The following is a 17,072-nucleotide window of genomic DNA, read 5'->3' on the forward strand; positions in this document are numbered from 1 at the left end:
AATATTTCACATTTGTTATCATATTGAGTGCAAATTTGCTGAGACGTATATGGTGGAGATAAAATGTTTTAAGCGATTTCTCTGTCTATTCTTCTACTTTCAGCTGTTCTGTTGTGGGGGCGGAGGGTCAGGCTGGGGGGGTACACACTGTCAACTGGGCTGTGAGCTGACTGAAACTGTAGTATAGAAAGAGAGAGAAAGGACCAAAACATACATGCATGTAAACAGTTATACTTAACCACGTCAGAGGTTTTACATGGAGCAATTAGGGAAAGGGGAACCAAGTCAGAAGGCTTCCAGCAGGTCTAAGATGCAGCTGAAATCCCCCAACCAGCATAGAATCTGATGTGTTGGAAGGAATTCTGACATGACAAAAACCAATTTAGTTATGGAGCAATTATGCCACTATGACACAAGGGAATTCACACTTTACTATTCAAGTTGGCATTTAAGACTCAACATCAAGTTCTTTAATACTGTAAGTTTTTCCACTGAATGAAACTCCTCCTGAGTAAAAGGTTTAAGCGCCATCAGCACAGCTGGCCTCATTTCCAGACGCCTCTGGAATTCTTTCGTGAGTTGGTAAACTGTTCATTTTAAGACTTGTTCATTTGTTTTGAGAAAAAGTGCTCGGCCACTGTGATTTCTGACTAAACAATTAAAGCCTATGTCACATCAGGATCCAGGACTCTCCAAAGTGCTCCTCCATCTCAACACAAACCACATTAACAGCACTGAAATGCAGCCTCTAACCTAGAAAACAGACGAGTATGGTTGTTCAAATCCCTTGCTTTGTGTTTCATGTTCATCTTGCAGAAGTTCAGCAAGTGATAGTGACTGTTGTGCTGGCTGCACTTGCTTCACCGCTTTCTGTTTGTGTCGCAAATGCAGCATGAGTTGATCATTGTGCTTCAGCTTCTTTGTTACCTTTGTAGGTTCTGTATTTGTAAGGCATTACCCAATATCCCTACAAATATTTGGATCACCTTATCAGCTTTTTTCTTAGACCTACCTCCTAGCTTCACTATCTGTTTTACTGCCTACATCCTCACGCTCACTCAGCTACGGCCTTACATAGTAATGGCTGGAAGGACCCTTTAGCTGGTTTGTTGCCAGTCATATTGTGTCAGTTTCAAAACTGACTCTGAAGGTGAGAATATTGGATTACAATGCAGCTAACTAATACTACTAATAAATACGAATTATGTTAATTATTATCAGCAACTTGTGGGGAGGGGAGGATATATGATGCAGTAGGGGGAGTCATCCATGCTCACCCATAGTGCCGGGTCTGCATAGAACAGAGCAGCCATTAGATCGCACTGATGTATAAAACCTGTGGACACTTTGGGGAATATTAGTGACGTACAGGTCCTGTATGTGCTGTATTTGCATTTTATGTTTTTTCTATGTGCGTATAAAACGTGTGTCCATGTGGATGTGCATGCACAGATGTGTGGGTGAGTCTTTTAGGTGTCATATATAATATCCATCATCCTATCTGCCAGTGGCACAGAGAGAATTCATGATCACTGGTCTCCAAATCCCCTTTGAGATTGAATCGACTCGTTTGGTGCGCTTGGAGGAAATGTGTACGGTTGGAATGCAGAAGCTCTCTTCCCGTGACGCTGCTCTTCGGTAACACATTATAGTTTGATCTTGAGCTCTTTGGCCTGACTAATTCGCTATAGGGTTTGTGATGCAACAGTTACCAACCGCAACCTACCACTTACTGCAGTGATGTTTGTTTGTAGAAAGAGCTTTAGATGCCTGTTGATGGCGTATATTTGTAAGTGAACAGCATAGCATGTACCTTATATGTGTTTGTATATGTGCCGGTTGAAATAGCAGCTTGTATTTTCCAGCTGTAGTATTTGTCTGTGACACCCTGTGTATGTGTGGGTGTCTGTGTTTGTGTGTAATTTAATGGTTTCTTTGTGTGTAGCTGCCCGCATGTTTGCAGTGTGTGTGCATATATGAGCAACTTTGTGTCAGTGTGCTTATTTGTACTTACATGTATGTGAAAGCAGTGAGGCTTAATCCATCCCAGAGGAGTGCTTAGTGAGGGATGCGCTGTTTCTGCAGCACAGCTATCAAGGCCCTGCACGCAGTATTCAATGGCATTTTTACTGATGGCTTTTATGGGTCGCAGCGGAGCTGCCAATGAGCAGCCTTGACACCAAAATGATGAAACTATGACATGATATCAAGCCGGTGTCACAGTAGGTGCTGCTAGAGTTAGAGAAGCAGGTCGCTGTAGCTACTGTTAAAGGGAATGTGCCAAATTGAATTATAGGTTGAAAACTGTATATGCATGACTTTGGACTTTACGGGCAACCTGGGCAAGCATCAGAATGAAATATAGTATGTTTAACATTCATATATGATTAAATGTCAGTTCAGTTCCAGTAATTTCCTTTTCCCATCTTTATTCAGTCATACTTGTTTCAATAGAAGTCCGTATTACATTTCTTTGGTGTTGAAATTGCACAACAGGGAGCACTCGGTTTGATGGCTTTTTGGTGAGAACTACATATTGTTTTCTTTGCTTTGCTGTTTCCAAGCAACATCACTGAAGTTGTGAGGGAAACAGCACTAATAAGCTACCTCATTAGGGCTGGTGCATGGTAGGCCTTACAGTTTGTGCTGTCAACTCTGTGGGTTAGCGTGCAGACTTCAAAAGACAGCTGCAAATACAGCCCATACACACAGGAGCGCTAATTTACTTTAGAAATTGGTAAACAAACTATTCTATCAACCCACATTTCTTTCTCAGTTGAAGGTGCGCTGGTGGAACCTACTAACTAGGTTCTGTCTGAAGTGGCTCCAGCATTATGACAAAATACGTGTCCATCCTCTTGCTGGTGAGAACGTAGCACATAAAAGGCTCATTATTCAGGAGTTAATTTGGCAGGGTTTTCTCACCCTAAGGCTGTGCCAAACCACAGACTCACTCCCTCATTGCCACTCCTACCACTGATCCCTTACTGTACACAGGATGGAAAGACGCCCTTAGCACACCTATACACAAAAGGCCAAACATATACTCACACACACCGCCTTGTGTCACTATTTGGACCCCATGAATATAGTAAAACAAGCACAGACACACACACACACACACACATACTCACCATCTCATTAATGCAAACACAACCCTAGTTAGTTCCCTATATGTAATAAATTGGATTAAATTCCACTGGCTAAGCACTGTGATCTCTTAGGGTTAATTAATTTCATTCCATTCTGTCTGTGTTTTTTATGCTTGAACACATGCTGACACTGTTATTGTGTGGCATCCTGCTCATTGGAGAAGTATAATAGGCTCGTGAAGGAGGGAGAGGAAGCCACAATGTTTGGTATTCCGGCTACAAAGTGATTTTGATTCTTTCTTTCTTTCTTTTGACAAGGAAGTACGCTACAGTAGCTAGCTCTAATACGGTGGATCCTTCCCCTCCTCACAGCTTCTCTCTAGCTCTTATCTTCCCCTCCAAATGAGAAAACCTGGATGGCTTCTCAGGGCCCTAGTTTCTGCCTGGATGCTATCTCATTTGGTTTTAATATATTTATCCATTCATTATTGTTCCTTTTTATCGGCTCGCTAATATTGTTCATAATTTGTCCTTATCTCCAAGCCTGACAGTCAAATTTACACTCCGGCTCAGCAGACAGATGGAGAAATGACCCTTTTCCAACCCCTCCTTCCTTAACCCCTCTCCCCTCTTCATTCCTCTCTTCCTCTCCAAACTCCAATGAAACATGACTGACAGCCCGCTGTATAAGTAGTTGTCATAGCAACCTCCCCCATCCTTCTGACAAGTGCTTTTTCTCTATAGCACACTCTCTTCCTCTGTCACAATATCTCTCTCCCACCTTCCATCCCCACTCCCTTGCTGTTGCAACGATTGAGAAAGAGACAGAGAAAGAAAGATTTGAAAACCAGAGAGCACCTAAGGCAGTTGGTGTGCTTTCTTTCGCCGCATCACCCCCATTGCCGTTACTCCCCCTCTCAGTCTACTCCCACCCTTCCCTTTCCTCACCCTCCCCACCCTTGACAATGATTTACCAACTCCTATGGTGCACATCTTTCATTCATCCTGGCTTATCAAGAAGTACAGGACTATATGCACATCAACTTACAGTATGGGCACATCGTTCTCACTCTCCTAAACATTCATTCTTACCTACTCTCTCTCTCGCATTCTTCCTCTACGTCTGCTTCCCCTAGCTCTCTCCTTTTCTTTCTTTCTCTTGTTGCTCTAAAAACTCCTACTCTGCCCCAGTCTCATTTCACTGTCAAAATCCTCAACAGTCTGCAGAGTAATCATTGGGCATACAGTAAAACGTCTCCAGTATGCTGGACTGTGCTGCAGAAAGTATATACAGTATGCTGTGCGGAGCAGCAGATCCTTCAAGCTTCCAGTGGAATTAAACATTATGTAACCAAAGAAGGTATTGTGCAGAGATTTAGAGCACATTTATAGGGAAGGAATTACAGTGGTATTGTTTGTGATGTGCATGCTGTAATGCAGAATCACTAACTGAGATATGAAATATTGCTGATATAATTTGCTTTTGCCTAGTGACTTGAAGACCTCACACAAGCTCAATGCGCTCATACTGAAAAGCTTATATTGATTAGAAAGGGCCCAAATGGACCCAGCAATCTTCAGTATGTATAACCAGGCAGCACATTGCTATTTCATTATTCTGGAGTTTAATTGCCAATGCATTTATTCCAAACAAGCGTCTGTTTAGTAACTCAGAGTAAATTAAACATGATGGGGGTGAAATTCAGGATAGCAGTGGTGTGTCACAATGAAGTTGCGTACAGTACTCTACCACAGCTGTAAATGCATCTTAATACCAGCATGCTGCACAGCTAACTTGCTGGTGGTTATTAGACCCCTGAATTGTTTAGGTGATAACTTTTCACTTTAAACACTACAAAGCAGAGAGTTGCTATAATTTAGCATGATATTCATGTCGACTAGGCTCTGTTGTGATGTGAGCGAGAAAAAACAGCTCATAATTTCTTGCCTTATTTTGTATTCATTTATGCAGGAGATGCCATTTACCACAGGTGAGTAGCTGTAACAGAAAGATGATTCAGCTGTTTTTAAAGGCTGCAAAAGAGAAAAGAGCCATCCAAAAACAGCATTTGCTACTAATCATGTTTTAACCTCTCGGTTTTGCAGAATGTTTCAGGGTTGCGTGTGACTGACAGTTCAACTCACTGAGCTAAAAACAAGATTCAATCAGAAATGGTCTTGTCATGACTTACTATTAATTATGTAAAACACACTTGACATTGGCTTAATGGGCCAGTTCAAAGTAGCTACCCTGTCCAATGAGTAAACCATCTTATATTATGCAGTGGGAAGAGCTTAAATGGAGTCGAGGCAAAACAGTGTTGTTTGGTGTTACCTGCATATAATGAAGGATTACATAATGTAGCTCTCGAGTGCGGGGGGTCAGTTCCCATACATATGGAATATGTCACTGGACAAAAAGATATTATACTGAGAAACACTGATGTGAAATTGAATTGCAGATCGAGGATGAATGATCTTGAGCTGTTCTACAGACTGAATTCATGTGAGTTTGGAAAAGTCTAGGTTTCTGCAGAAACTATCTTCCTCTTAGTTTGCCGTCCAGCACATGTAGCGAAAGCAGCACAAAAAGCAGAGCAGCATCTTCAGTTCTTCGTCTGTGTCTAGACACAGGGTGCCTTCACGGCCAGTATCGAGTGTAGGTCACCCATGTTTTGGCAACGCACCGAGCCCAATGCAGAGTCACTGTAGTAAGGCACATAAAAAGTAAAAGTAAAAATATGGTTCGCAAACCATTACACGCCCTGTGTAGACAGCTTAATTGAATAAAATAGAAGCGTATAAGTTCTGTCAGACGCATATGACGTGGTTGTGAGACTCCATATCTTTTGTCTATATTAAATATTAGACAGCACTTGTCTAAAGAATAGCTACCCTAAAGAAAAAGTAATTGTAGCTATAGGATGGTTAACAGTGGGACATGCAGCTTGTCACGTGTCTACTACATGTGTGGTCATGGTGGGGAATCTGCCGTCTGTAATCCTCTGTTTCAGGGTGTGAGCAGATATCCTAGTTTATACATGTAATTTTTTCTCTCCCTTCTCCGTCTTTCCCTCGGCCTTAAGATATGTATAAATGACTGTAGGTGTTTTGTACTCTGTATGTGTGTCTGTTTGCACACTGCCTGTGCTGCAGTGTTGTAGATAAATGAGATAATGTTTCTATTGGCAATGAACACAACACCTGAATTCCCAAGGTTGCATTTTAGTTCAGAGCAGCCACAGCAGAATCCTAGACGGTGGAACAGATCTCCTAGATGATCTGTTTTCATGCGTTGTTAGCTTGTTTTCTAAGCGTTACAGAACATGCACTCCATCTCTCTCTCAGCCACAGATGAGAAACTCCTACTAAACACTGCTGTAAATATAAAATTCATATAAAGACACATCATTCTTACATTCCAGTCAACTCCTGCATGTGTGTATAGATTACTACCTCCTTCAGATGTAATGACAAAAGCCAACAGACTGAGCATCCAGTGCGTAATGCTTTTCTGTAGCTCACTGTGAACCAAGGATGTGATATATAGTGGCCAATGGTCCTGTTATACTTGGAGTCTTATAAATATTGTTCCATTCAGCTGGATGTGACATGTAAGTTAGCAATCTTTCAGCTGAAGGATGGATGCTGTGTCGTATTTTAAGACACGCCACATGCGAGCTGTTCATAGTGTGATCGTCAAAGTGCAGCTCATATGAAATTGATAAAGGTCATGCATTCATTCAAAACTTGTCAGATCCCATCATCTACTTGAAGAAGGGAGTTGCAGCCAAAGTAGGGGCAGGAGGAACGCAAAGGGCAACTGTAGGATGCATGGGTGGTCCTGTGTGCGCGGCTCTTCAGCTGTATACAGGAGCGTATATGAGATGTGGTCCGGCGGCATTCAGGGAAATTTATGCAGTCCAGCCCCTCCCCCTCTTCTCGACTCATCTCCCACATCCAACCTCAGAATTTATATTCTCCCTCCAGCAAAAGGAAGGACCATCTTGGCCTTTCATTTTCCAGTTCAGGGCTTTCCTTTTTTTGCAGATAAATGCTCTCCAATCCACCCTGACAGATGTCACATTGCATCACTTCCATTTTGATACATAGGCTCTGATCCTGCCACTTGCAATAAGGAGCCAGCACCAGGGACACCCCTCCCTAGACAACACTCTGACATGGGTGATTATTTTAAAGGTGCATCATTGGTGGTGCTGAGTGCTGAAACCCTAGCTGTGCGCTGTGTCCGCATACACTCGCTGCCATGGCTGCTGCAGGAATGTGGGTATCAGCGTGTGTCTGGGTCAGGGAACGACAACAACACGACGCACTCAGTAGTCGTCACACGTCACTCTGACACTGTGCAATACCTCTGGCAGTGATTTATGCCGCTCTCAACCTCTTCATAGCAGCGGCCGCTAGTTCTGTCTCTCACTCAGTCTCTCCACTATGACTTCACAGGTCAGAGTTGGAGAAACAATCTGTATAAAGGGAAGGCTTTAGTGCTTCTGCTGCCAGCAGAGACATGCTGCATTTTAGCATTAATCATACAAGGCCAGTACATCAGTAAACACAGTGTGTCAGGTCAAGGTATAGATCAGATCCCACAGCATTTAACAGGACTCAATAGCATACACGCTATCTATTGAAAAGTCAGCGTTATTCATGGCATGTCTCCCAGCCTCCGTTGCTCGCAGGAGAGACACACCATTGTTCACTGAAGAGCATACTGAAATATTTCTCTGGCTACACAAAAAACACTGGATCAGCAGCAATTAGTAGAGTAAGAGAGAGATAAAGAGAGGAAAGGAGGCGGTTGAAAAAGAATGGGGGGGGGGATCAGCAAGAGGAAAGAAAAGCAGAAAAAAGAGAGATGAATAGAGAGGAAAGAGAGGAAGACCAAGGGAGAGAGTGGGTAAAAGTGTGTGTGAGAGAGAGAGGGCGGGAGAGTGAGTTTACAGCTAGTACAGTGTGGTGTGTAGGAGGCTGGAGCAGCCTGGAGCCCCTGGTGCTTTTAAAGGACCAAAGGCTTGCTCATTGTCTTGGATGCCTGTGTGTGTGTGTGTGTGTGTGTGTGTGTGTGTGTGTGTGTGTGTGTGTGTGTGTGTGTCTTTGTGTGTATGCGCGTGAAACCTCTTCATTAGTCTTCCCATTGCTCTTCCCTCCAGCTCCTGACCACTCACTTACCCCCAGCAGCTAAACTATATGTGCCCATATAGGACTAAATCCAGTTATGCTATTAAAATGATCAGTCTTAGAAAAGAGATAATACAATAAACTAGACAGATACTCTACTACACCAAGGCTCTGTGAAACTGTTTGTTTCTGTGGAAAAATAGACGTCCTCTTGAATTATACCCTGTTTCACCAACAATGAGGTTTCACTACTGTATGTTCTGAAATTGGCTTCATAATTGAGGTCAAAGTTATAATTTAACCTTTTGTCTCGCTGTTTGTTCCAGAAGACAGGAAGTTGTTTGTTGGGATGCTGAACAAACAACAGACCGAGGAGGATGTTTACCGCCTCTTCGAACCCTACGGAGTCATCGAGGAGTGCACGGTCCTAAGAGGTCCTGACGGAAACAGCAAAGGTAGGAGCCATGATATAGTTGTCAGCATTATTTAGGTCACTGGTAGAGAAGTGACAGTATGTGTGAGTGCCTATGTCAGCTGGGGCATGGAAAATATATATGACATATGCGTCCAGATATGGGTCATGGGTCATAATTACAAACATTTTTACCCTGCACTGTTTGATGTGCTAGTCGGCTGCAGGCAGTGACAAAAAGGTTAAACCTAATGTATCAAATATAGTTTGATTATATTGATTGATTGTCTAACTTTCATAATTAGGAACTGTGTGAGACATTAAGTGGATAATTAGTTGGGTTGACTTTTGTTCAATTTGTAGAGAAATTATCGTAATTTTTTTGTAGAAACAGACCCTAAAAAAATTTGTATTTTAATATGCAATAAAATCCAAAGGCCAGATACAAATCCAGGACTCTCCACTCATAGTAGTCACCAGCAACAAGATACCCAGTGTTTTCACTAAGTGTAATCTCATCAAATACAGCAATGGTTAAAACAAGTGCGGGCATTTCATTTTAAAAATGCTGACTTTGCCATCACAAACTCTTCCTCAGCATATATTTTGTTTAAAAAAAAAACCCTCCTCTACAGTATGTAACAAAGCCATCATTTCTATTCTGTCACTGTCCTCATTTTTTTGTGAGGGTTAATCTGAAGCATTTTTTTCCTATGGATGTACTGCAGGCCGTTACTTGGGTACTGTAGTGTTGATATCTTGCAGGTCTTTTTAAGACAGCCAAAAAACTTCTGGGGACATCAATTCCCTCTGACATGCAGCAAAGAGCAAAGGGACTAGTGGTTTTTCATGTCTCCAAAGCCTATTCCCCAGCCAGCGCTTATGGAAATTGTTGTGGAATTATATCTAAGGGGTTTGAAGCCAGAGCGTTCTGACTCTGCAGAGGTTTGGAGGAAGAGAAGGGAAAGATGGATGTCAAAACAATTCAAGTGTCCCCACTGTGAGGATGGGGGCAGCCAAGGGAAGTTGCATTCCTCTTTGCGGCTCTGCAATATTTGTGCTCTTTCAAAGTCAATTCATGAGGGTGATACACTCAAAACGTCAGACTCCAAACATTACTATCATATTCATCTGTGAACTTTGTATTAGTCTGTAACATTCTTTATTTTTTTATTATTATTTTAAAAACCCAAATCAATAAAATATCCCCGTCCCTTTCTGGCAAAAAACGGATGTGTTTTGCGCTTCGCCATCACAAACTCCTGTTTGTACAGGAATGTGAAACAGTACTAATACTGTAAGTTTAATAGTAGAATATTTTATGCTCTCTAGTTATTCAGTTTCATTTTAACACTCCTCTTTGTTTTATTTCAGTAAGGTAAAGGCAATGCATGGCTTGCAAAATATATTAAGAGTTAAATGCATAATTATAACAGCAAATAGTTTGTACCACTGTAGCAAAGTCCTTGTACAGGTCATGCCGAGCTCTAGCTCTTTTCAATCCATATCTCAGTGGGGGGTAGTGGTTTGACAGCTGAATGGGCATCTTGATTGGCTGGTGTCCACAGGGGTTAGCCCATTAAGAGTGGAAGAATGGCAGGGCGGCTGGGTCAAGCAGGATAGATGATAAGAAGAATAAAGTATGAAAGATTAAATAAGAATAGAAAAGAAACTTAAAATGAAATGAAATTAGGTGAAATAGGGTATAATTATAGGAGGGCATGGTGGCTCAGTAGTTAGTGCTGCTGCCTCACTGAAACAGACCCATGTACAGTTCTCATATGTTTCTGAGAGTTTAGGGGTGTGATAAACTCACACCAGAGATATGCAAAAAAACACTGGATTGTGTGCTGTATAATTTGCACATTGAGAATGTCATTGTTATGTAGCTGTGTGAGTGGACATCGATTTTTGTGTGGAGAAATAGGGACACCTTACTAGTCCTGGAAATGGATTACAATATGTTTCTGAATTTTTTGTCAAGTCATGCAGTTTGTGCCCCAGTACTGAGAACTGGAGTCTTTCTGAAGGAGACAAAGTGTACAGCTTTGAATCAATTTGTATAAAAAAATGAGCAGCTCACTTTATGAGCCCACAAAAAGCTATCTTCAACTGGTTTTCACTGTATCTACTCCTCACAGTATTGCTCAAGGACATTAGGGCCTAGAGTGTTGGCTCTGTGGTTTCTGGCCTTTGGACTGACATCTTCATATTCACAGATATTGATCAGAACATCCTGTTGTGGGAATTATAAAGTTCTCAAATGGAGTGGAGTTTAGCCACTTTAGCTAGTATTTAATATGCACAGACAGGCATGTGGTGCTAAATAGCATGCTTTTCTGCTTCATCAGTGCAATCTTTAGCCTGCAGCTTCTGCCTGCTTGTCTGCCTGCCTAATGCCGGGAGTGGGGCAGCCTACTGTGCAATGAGAGCATCTCACTGCACAGTGTTTTCTGTGGTGTCAAATATAATTCAACACCCTTTATTAATATACTGTAGGCTTTTAAACTCACTCGATTGATTACATTCACAGTATATATATTCTGTGTCTGTGTGTGTGTGTGTGTGTGTGTGTGTGTGTGTGTTCTCTCTTCTAGGTTGCGCCTTTGTCAAGTTCTCCACACATACTGAGGCTCAGTCTGCAATCAGTGCCCTCCACGGCAGCCAGACCATGCCAGTGAGTACAGCTCTCTACCTCACATATAAAAACACAGAAACATATACACGCAACGCAGCATCCATCATCGCATACAGAAGTGCACACAGACCACTGGCCGCAATAGTTTTGTGCAGTCCACCTCTCTTGATGAAGAGGTGTAAACTCTTACTTTTATACTTAACGCCAACTTCAAGGTTTCAATCTACTTACAGAAAGTGCAACAATCCTCATAAAGATCCCAGATTTACAAACAGACACAACCAGAAATAGCCTTCTGTCTCTTTAATTAAGATTGTACTTCTTGAAAAAATCCAAATCTAATTCCCAGATAAAACTGTTTAGAATGATAATTGAATTTTGGGTGAGTCATCAATCAGTAGTTCTGCTTGCATAATCAGTGAATATAACTCCAGTGTGAGATTACATTTGCTCGTTATGTAAGCACACCGTGTCCTCTGAATTCTTTCTATATTGGATTTACTATGAGCACAGAAGCTGTACTGCTCATTTGTATGTGTCTCATGTTTAGGCATGGTCCCTGTATACCTGATGGTGTCAAAATAAAAGCTACTTACTCTACACTCTAGACCTGAATAGTTATTTGCCGTGACATCCAGCGAGCGGACAGAGAGTCACGTCCCACATTGTACAGTAGCTTGAAGTATACTTTGCTTTTATCCTCATTTTTGTTTCGATAGTTCTCGCCTCAGAGAAGCAAGGACCATGAACTTTCTCCCACCCTATCTCACAGATGTTGTGTTTCACTGTATGATTTCATTATTAATGGTTGCCAATGTGTGGCTCAAGAGCGGAAAGCAGAGAGAAGCTCTAGAAGCCAGCTGTGCCATTTTTGCGCAACCTCCGAGTTTATCTAAGTGCAAATGACTGCAGGTCATGAGGAAAGACTCTGGATGTCCATTCTCCATAGATACCCTCCTTCTCTGTTGCTCCATCCCCCTATCTCTGCTAGCTCTCTGCCCTCACTCGTCTCTGTTTGCCAGCCTCTCGGGATATTAGGCAATAGACTTGTTTACTCCACCTTTCACCACATTGGCTCCTGAATTATTCATCTAACTATAAGCAGGGGGCAGAAGGGAGGGGAGGAAGAGTTGGAAAGAGAGTGAGACACGGAGAGTGAGAAAGAGGCATAGGGAGAATGAGTGAATGGACAGGATTTATACCTCCTGCTCTGGTAAATTGATTATAGAAATCTGATCAGCATCTCATATCCTGTGGCTGCTGGAGGAGAGGGCACAGTGTGCCTGCCTCACTGAGATTAGTGGACCACCGGTGGACAATTACGCCTCAGCAGGATGGTGCTATTCAGAGCACAGTGTCCATCAATGTAGCAAAGATCCTGGAAAAGCCTTGCACCATACATCCTGTGTCCATTTGAGTTCATGTTAGTTGGAGTTGAGTCACAGCTGTAAATAGAAGTCATGTACATGTGCATCGATGTAATGTAATGTAATAACAGATCTTTCATTTCTAACACTTTGGGATGCATAAGAAAATAAGACATAAATAAAGAAGTGAAACAAAAGAAAAAAAGACATTTGACAGCTACTGAACCTTTAAGAGCATCCATTGCCTGGCAACTGTCATAACCTCATTTGTACTTCTCTAGGGCTAATAGACATGATTAATTGTTCTAATGAACTAAGACAAACAGAGCCAGCATATGTACATGTGTGCGCATATTAGCTGCTACACCAAGTCTGTGGCTGTTCTGTGGTTGTTGACTCAGAGAGATGACCATGAATAAAGCCCAGCCAATAGCGTCGCTAACTGAGGTGTTGAAGTGCATCGAATATTAACACTTCAACTAACTACAGCAGTTTGATAGATCTACTGCCAATCCCCCAAAGTATGAAGACTGGCTTCTTAGAGTTTATCAGTGTGCGCACACACGCAGACATGAACGCATGAGTGTGCATATGTAAACATTTACAAACAGAAGCACTTTGTGACCAGCACATATGCATGAGCACACACACACACGCACACACACAAGCACACGCACTCATATACACTCTTTCTATATTGCTCCTCTCTCTGTTTCACTGTCACATTATTTCATACAGCCACAGGCTGGGGTCAAAGGCTCCCTGACTGATCATATTTTCCAGCTCGGAGGACTTGAGTTGAATACATTTGTGTTATTCATGTAGACGGGGAGTGAGCATTTTATATGTATTGTATGTGCAAGTTGGGAAGGAAAGACAAAATCTGCATAGTGTGTGTGCACGTGTGTGGAGATATGTGTACATAAATTTCAGTGCACGCAAAAAATATACTTATACGAAAGAGCATATATACTTTGAATACTGCATATTCATCTGTGTAGTAATGGACACCAAATGAAAAATTATCTGCCAATGGCTAACTACGACCTAATGTCACTGGATGAATGATGATAGTAAGATAGTGTAAGTGGATGAATTATAGGAGTGCATCTGCAGGTCACATGTAAGACCTTGGCTGGATCTCCATCACACCCTAACCCGTCATATTTCAAGCATGCATACCTCCGCCTCCCATACACACAACCACCATGCCTCAGCCTCCTTCGGATATCACACACACGCACACAAACACACACACACACTGCCACAGTTCAGTATATGATGTATCAATTAAACATTTAAACGCTAGAGCTGTAAAGCAAATTGCTGGGATTCAGCAGGGCCGTGTAGGAAGTAAGTCCCGGGACAGAATTACACCGAGATGAGGGGGGTGTGGGTCAGGTCCATAGAGCCATGCTGATTTTTGCACTCTGTATCTACGGCAGCTCAGCCTGGGTTTGAATCTGTTTCAGCTAACACAGGGGCTTAGATAGAAACACTGGAGCAGAATGATGGAAAGATGAGATCAGAACATAGGAAAGCAAATGAGGTAAAGTTTTCATAGAAGAGACAGCTAGATGATTGAGAGTGAGGAGAACAGCAAAAAGAAGCATCCAAATGTGATTCCTCAGCTGATGAATCTCTATTACTTCAGACAGAGAACACGCATACACACACAAGTGCAATGAGTGCCAGGATTTGATGCTCAACAAGTCAAGTTTTTTTAATGTACAGATCAATATGTCACTGCTTTAAATAATAATACAATTAAAGGTGAAAGGCAAAAAAGCAGCAGATACTATACTATATATATAAATGCTGGTTTAAGTCAGAAAACAGTACTGATCTCATTGTATATTCAATGAGATGCAGAGTTTTTAATGTCAGTATTTCACAAGGATGATTTCACAAGGATCTTTGTGTTGCTCCCATTAAACAACATTCTGCCTTTACATTTTTAAGTTAGTGTTTAAGACCTGTCATTTCCCCCAAGTTTTTTTCTCCCCAGGCAATTCACAATTTAATAACCAAATAGATTACGGTCATCCATTAGTTTACTAGCCAAGCTCAAAGAGGATGTGTGTTTATATGATTCCATAGGTGGTAATTCCTAATTAGTACAATAAACATGGAATGGTATCATGCAAAGGACATCAGTTATAAGCTATACACTGTAGCGTCAATATAGCACTCAGTGTGACTGAGGGAACTTTGTTATATTTTAAGAAATGTGGAACTCGGCATAGCCTCAAAACAAACAAGAACAAATGCCAAATAGTGTCCAGATAAAATGCACGTTATGCACTGGAGTTGTTGAGGGAAATCTCTGGTCAAAGTAATTTTTAGTATTAAGTTGTAACTTCTTAAATATACTTTTTTTTTTATCTGTGGTGAGCAATGTGGATGGAATATGATGCCATATGATGACAATTGTAGTGGCATTGCATTTAAATTAAAAGAGGCAGTTTATATCTTGCAGGAGGTGATGAAAAAATGTTGTAAGAATGTTGCAATCACATTTATCAGAAAGACAGGATGTTTTTTCTTTGTTGTTTGTTTTTAGTACTTGTATGGACTTGAATGGACTGAATCATAGTTTTATGACTAACCCATGCAGACTGGGACACCCTTAAGGCCTTCAGCATGTGACACTATAAACACTACAGCTATTTACCATTACAGGACACAGTGATTCCTTATAGCTTCACCCTACACTAATGCAAGCCGGCATATGTTTAAAGTAAAAGAAATATAGAAATGTGTAGCTGTGCATGCAGCTTGGACAAACACCAAGCCTCTTTGGCAATGAGAAAGACCTATAAAGAGGCTTACTTACATTTTGGTTCTGAATCTCTGTGGTGCCTTTTTTTTTTATCATCCCTGTTTAACTCCCCTTCCTTCAGTGGCTCTCTAGGCAGCTGGGAGCCGCCTGGTGGGGGGATTCTGCTCACACTTGGCAGCTTAAAAATTTAATGAGACTTTTACTTCACACTTCATCCTCTTCTCTTTATAGAAATGGAGATTCTGCTCACTGATATCCTGACAGGCCTAACTGGGAAAACCTGGGAGATAAACAAATGTGGCAACGGATGCTTAGCCAACAAGCCATATGATTTGGGTGTCCTGAGGAGAACCAGTGGGAGAGCAAAGTCAGTGTATAGACCTTCTTGGAAAAAAAGCTTTGCAGAGAGTGGGAAATACATGCACGTGTATGAAAGACAATGGCACAAGGCGCTTATACAACCAGACAGGCTATTATTCAAGTACGCACACTCCCGTCTAGTTCTAGTTGGAAAAGAGGTTGATTTCAGTGTTCCAACTTAATATCCTCAGATTATAAAACTCAGCCTTCCCCAAAAATTAGAGAAGCAGAGCAGGAACACGCAGCTCTCATTACCAAAGCGGGTAGGCATTTAATAGCTTTTTTAACTGTGAGAGTGAGTAAAAATATTCAATATGTACTAGCACATCTCCTATGTATTCTGGTCCTGCACTGCGCTGTCCTGCATGCTCACAAAGTTAAACCTCATAATAAAGTTAATGATGCAGATAGTAAAGAGTTGGAGAGACACAACAGACAAACCCTAAACTGGCAACTATGCCAAGGTTAAACTTGAAGTGACTGAGTGTAGTCTTTATACGTAAGATGTTGCTTAAGAGATAGAGAAACAGAAAGTACATTTCTTATAGATGATGTTGTTCTGTCTCTTGTTTCTATCCTGTTACTTTCAAGAATCATACATGACTCTTAATGACCAGGAAAAGTGTTATTCCAACGTGGCAGAATGGCACATGCAGTGAGAAGCAAAACAATTAGTCACTCAGCTGGCCAGAGTATAGTTGTCAGCCAGCTTGACAGTCTGACAATTAGTCTTTTAGCCGACCATCCAGCCAACTATCCCAGCAGTCAGTCAATCACTCAACTAACTAGACAATCAGCCATCTTGCATCAATAGTTTGGCAGCCAACTAACCAACTGGCCGCTCACCTACAATCCTTCAAACCTGTGATTCAACCAGTGAACAAGCCAGGAGGAGAGCGCTCGGGGGAATATTGAAAAAAGGGGGAAAAAGAGTAAAGGAGGATAAAATCTATATGCTACAGTCGAAAGGTCCAGTGCCTGTCTTTAAACATGTCTTGCTATCTGTAGATGTCTTTATTAGCAGAACTCCTGACACCCCAGTCGGGGAAAATGCAAACAAAGGAAAATACTGATAATATAAAAACTGCTTGCCGATAATCCAACACAGCTCTTACCAGGTTTCACCAAGATCCAACCAAACCAAGAAATACCCATTCAGCCCTTTAAAAGCCCCAACCCCCAACCTTCAATTCAGTCATTTCACCAGTCACCACTATTATTGACAATCTTGCATCAATTTCAGAGGTCCTCTTATTGTGACTGACACACAACCTTTCTACAC

The 17,072-nt window shown here is 41.6% G+C and overlaps 1 protein-coding gene across 1 annotated transcript in view; it reads left to right on the forward strand.

Annotated features, from left to right (window-relative positions):
• celf5a (cugbp, Elav-like family member 5a) overlaps nt 1-17,072 on the forward strand; it is a 175,668-nt gene that overhangs the window by 136,812 nt on the left and 21,784 nt on the right. Inside the window, exons 4-5 of the mRNA XM_046050056.1 lie at nt 8,558-8,686; nt 11,241-11,320. Of these exons, the coding sequence (XP_045906012.1) occupies nt 8,558-8,686; nt 11,241-11,320 (209 nt within the window). The remainder of the gene's footprint in view (nt 1-8,557; nt 8,687-11,240; nt 11,321-17,072) is intronic.

This window comes from Micropterus dolomieu, linkage group LG05 (assembly GCF_021292245.1).
Source record: "Micropterus dolomieu isolate WLL.071019.BEF.003 ecotype Adirondacks linkage group LG05, ASM2129224v1, whole genome shotgun sequence".
In the NCBI taxonomy this organism is placed as follows: Eukaryota; Metazoa; Chordata; class Actinopteri; order Centrarchiformes; family Centrarchidae; genus Micropterus; species Micropterus dolomieu.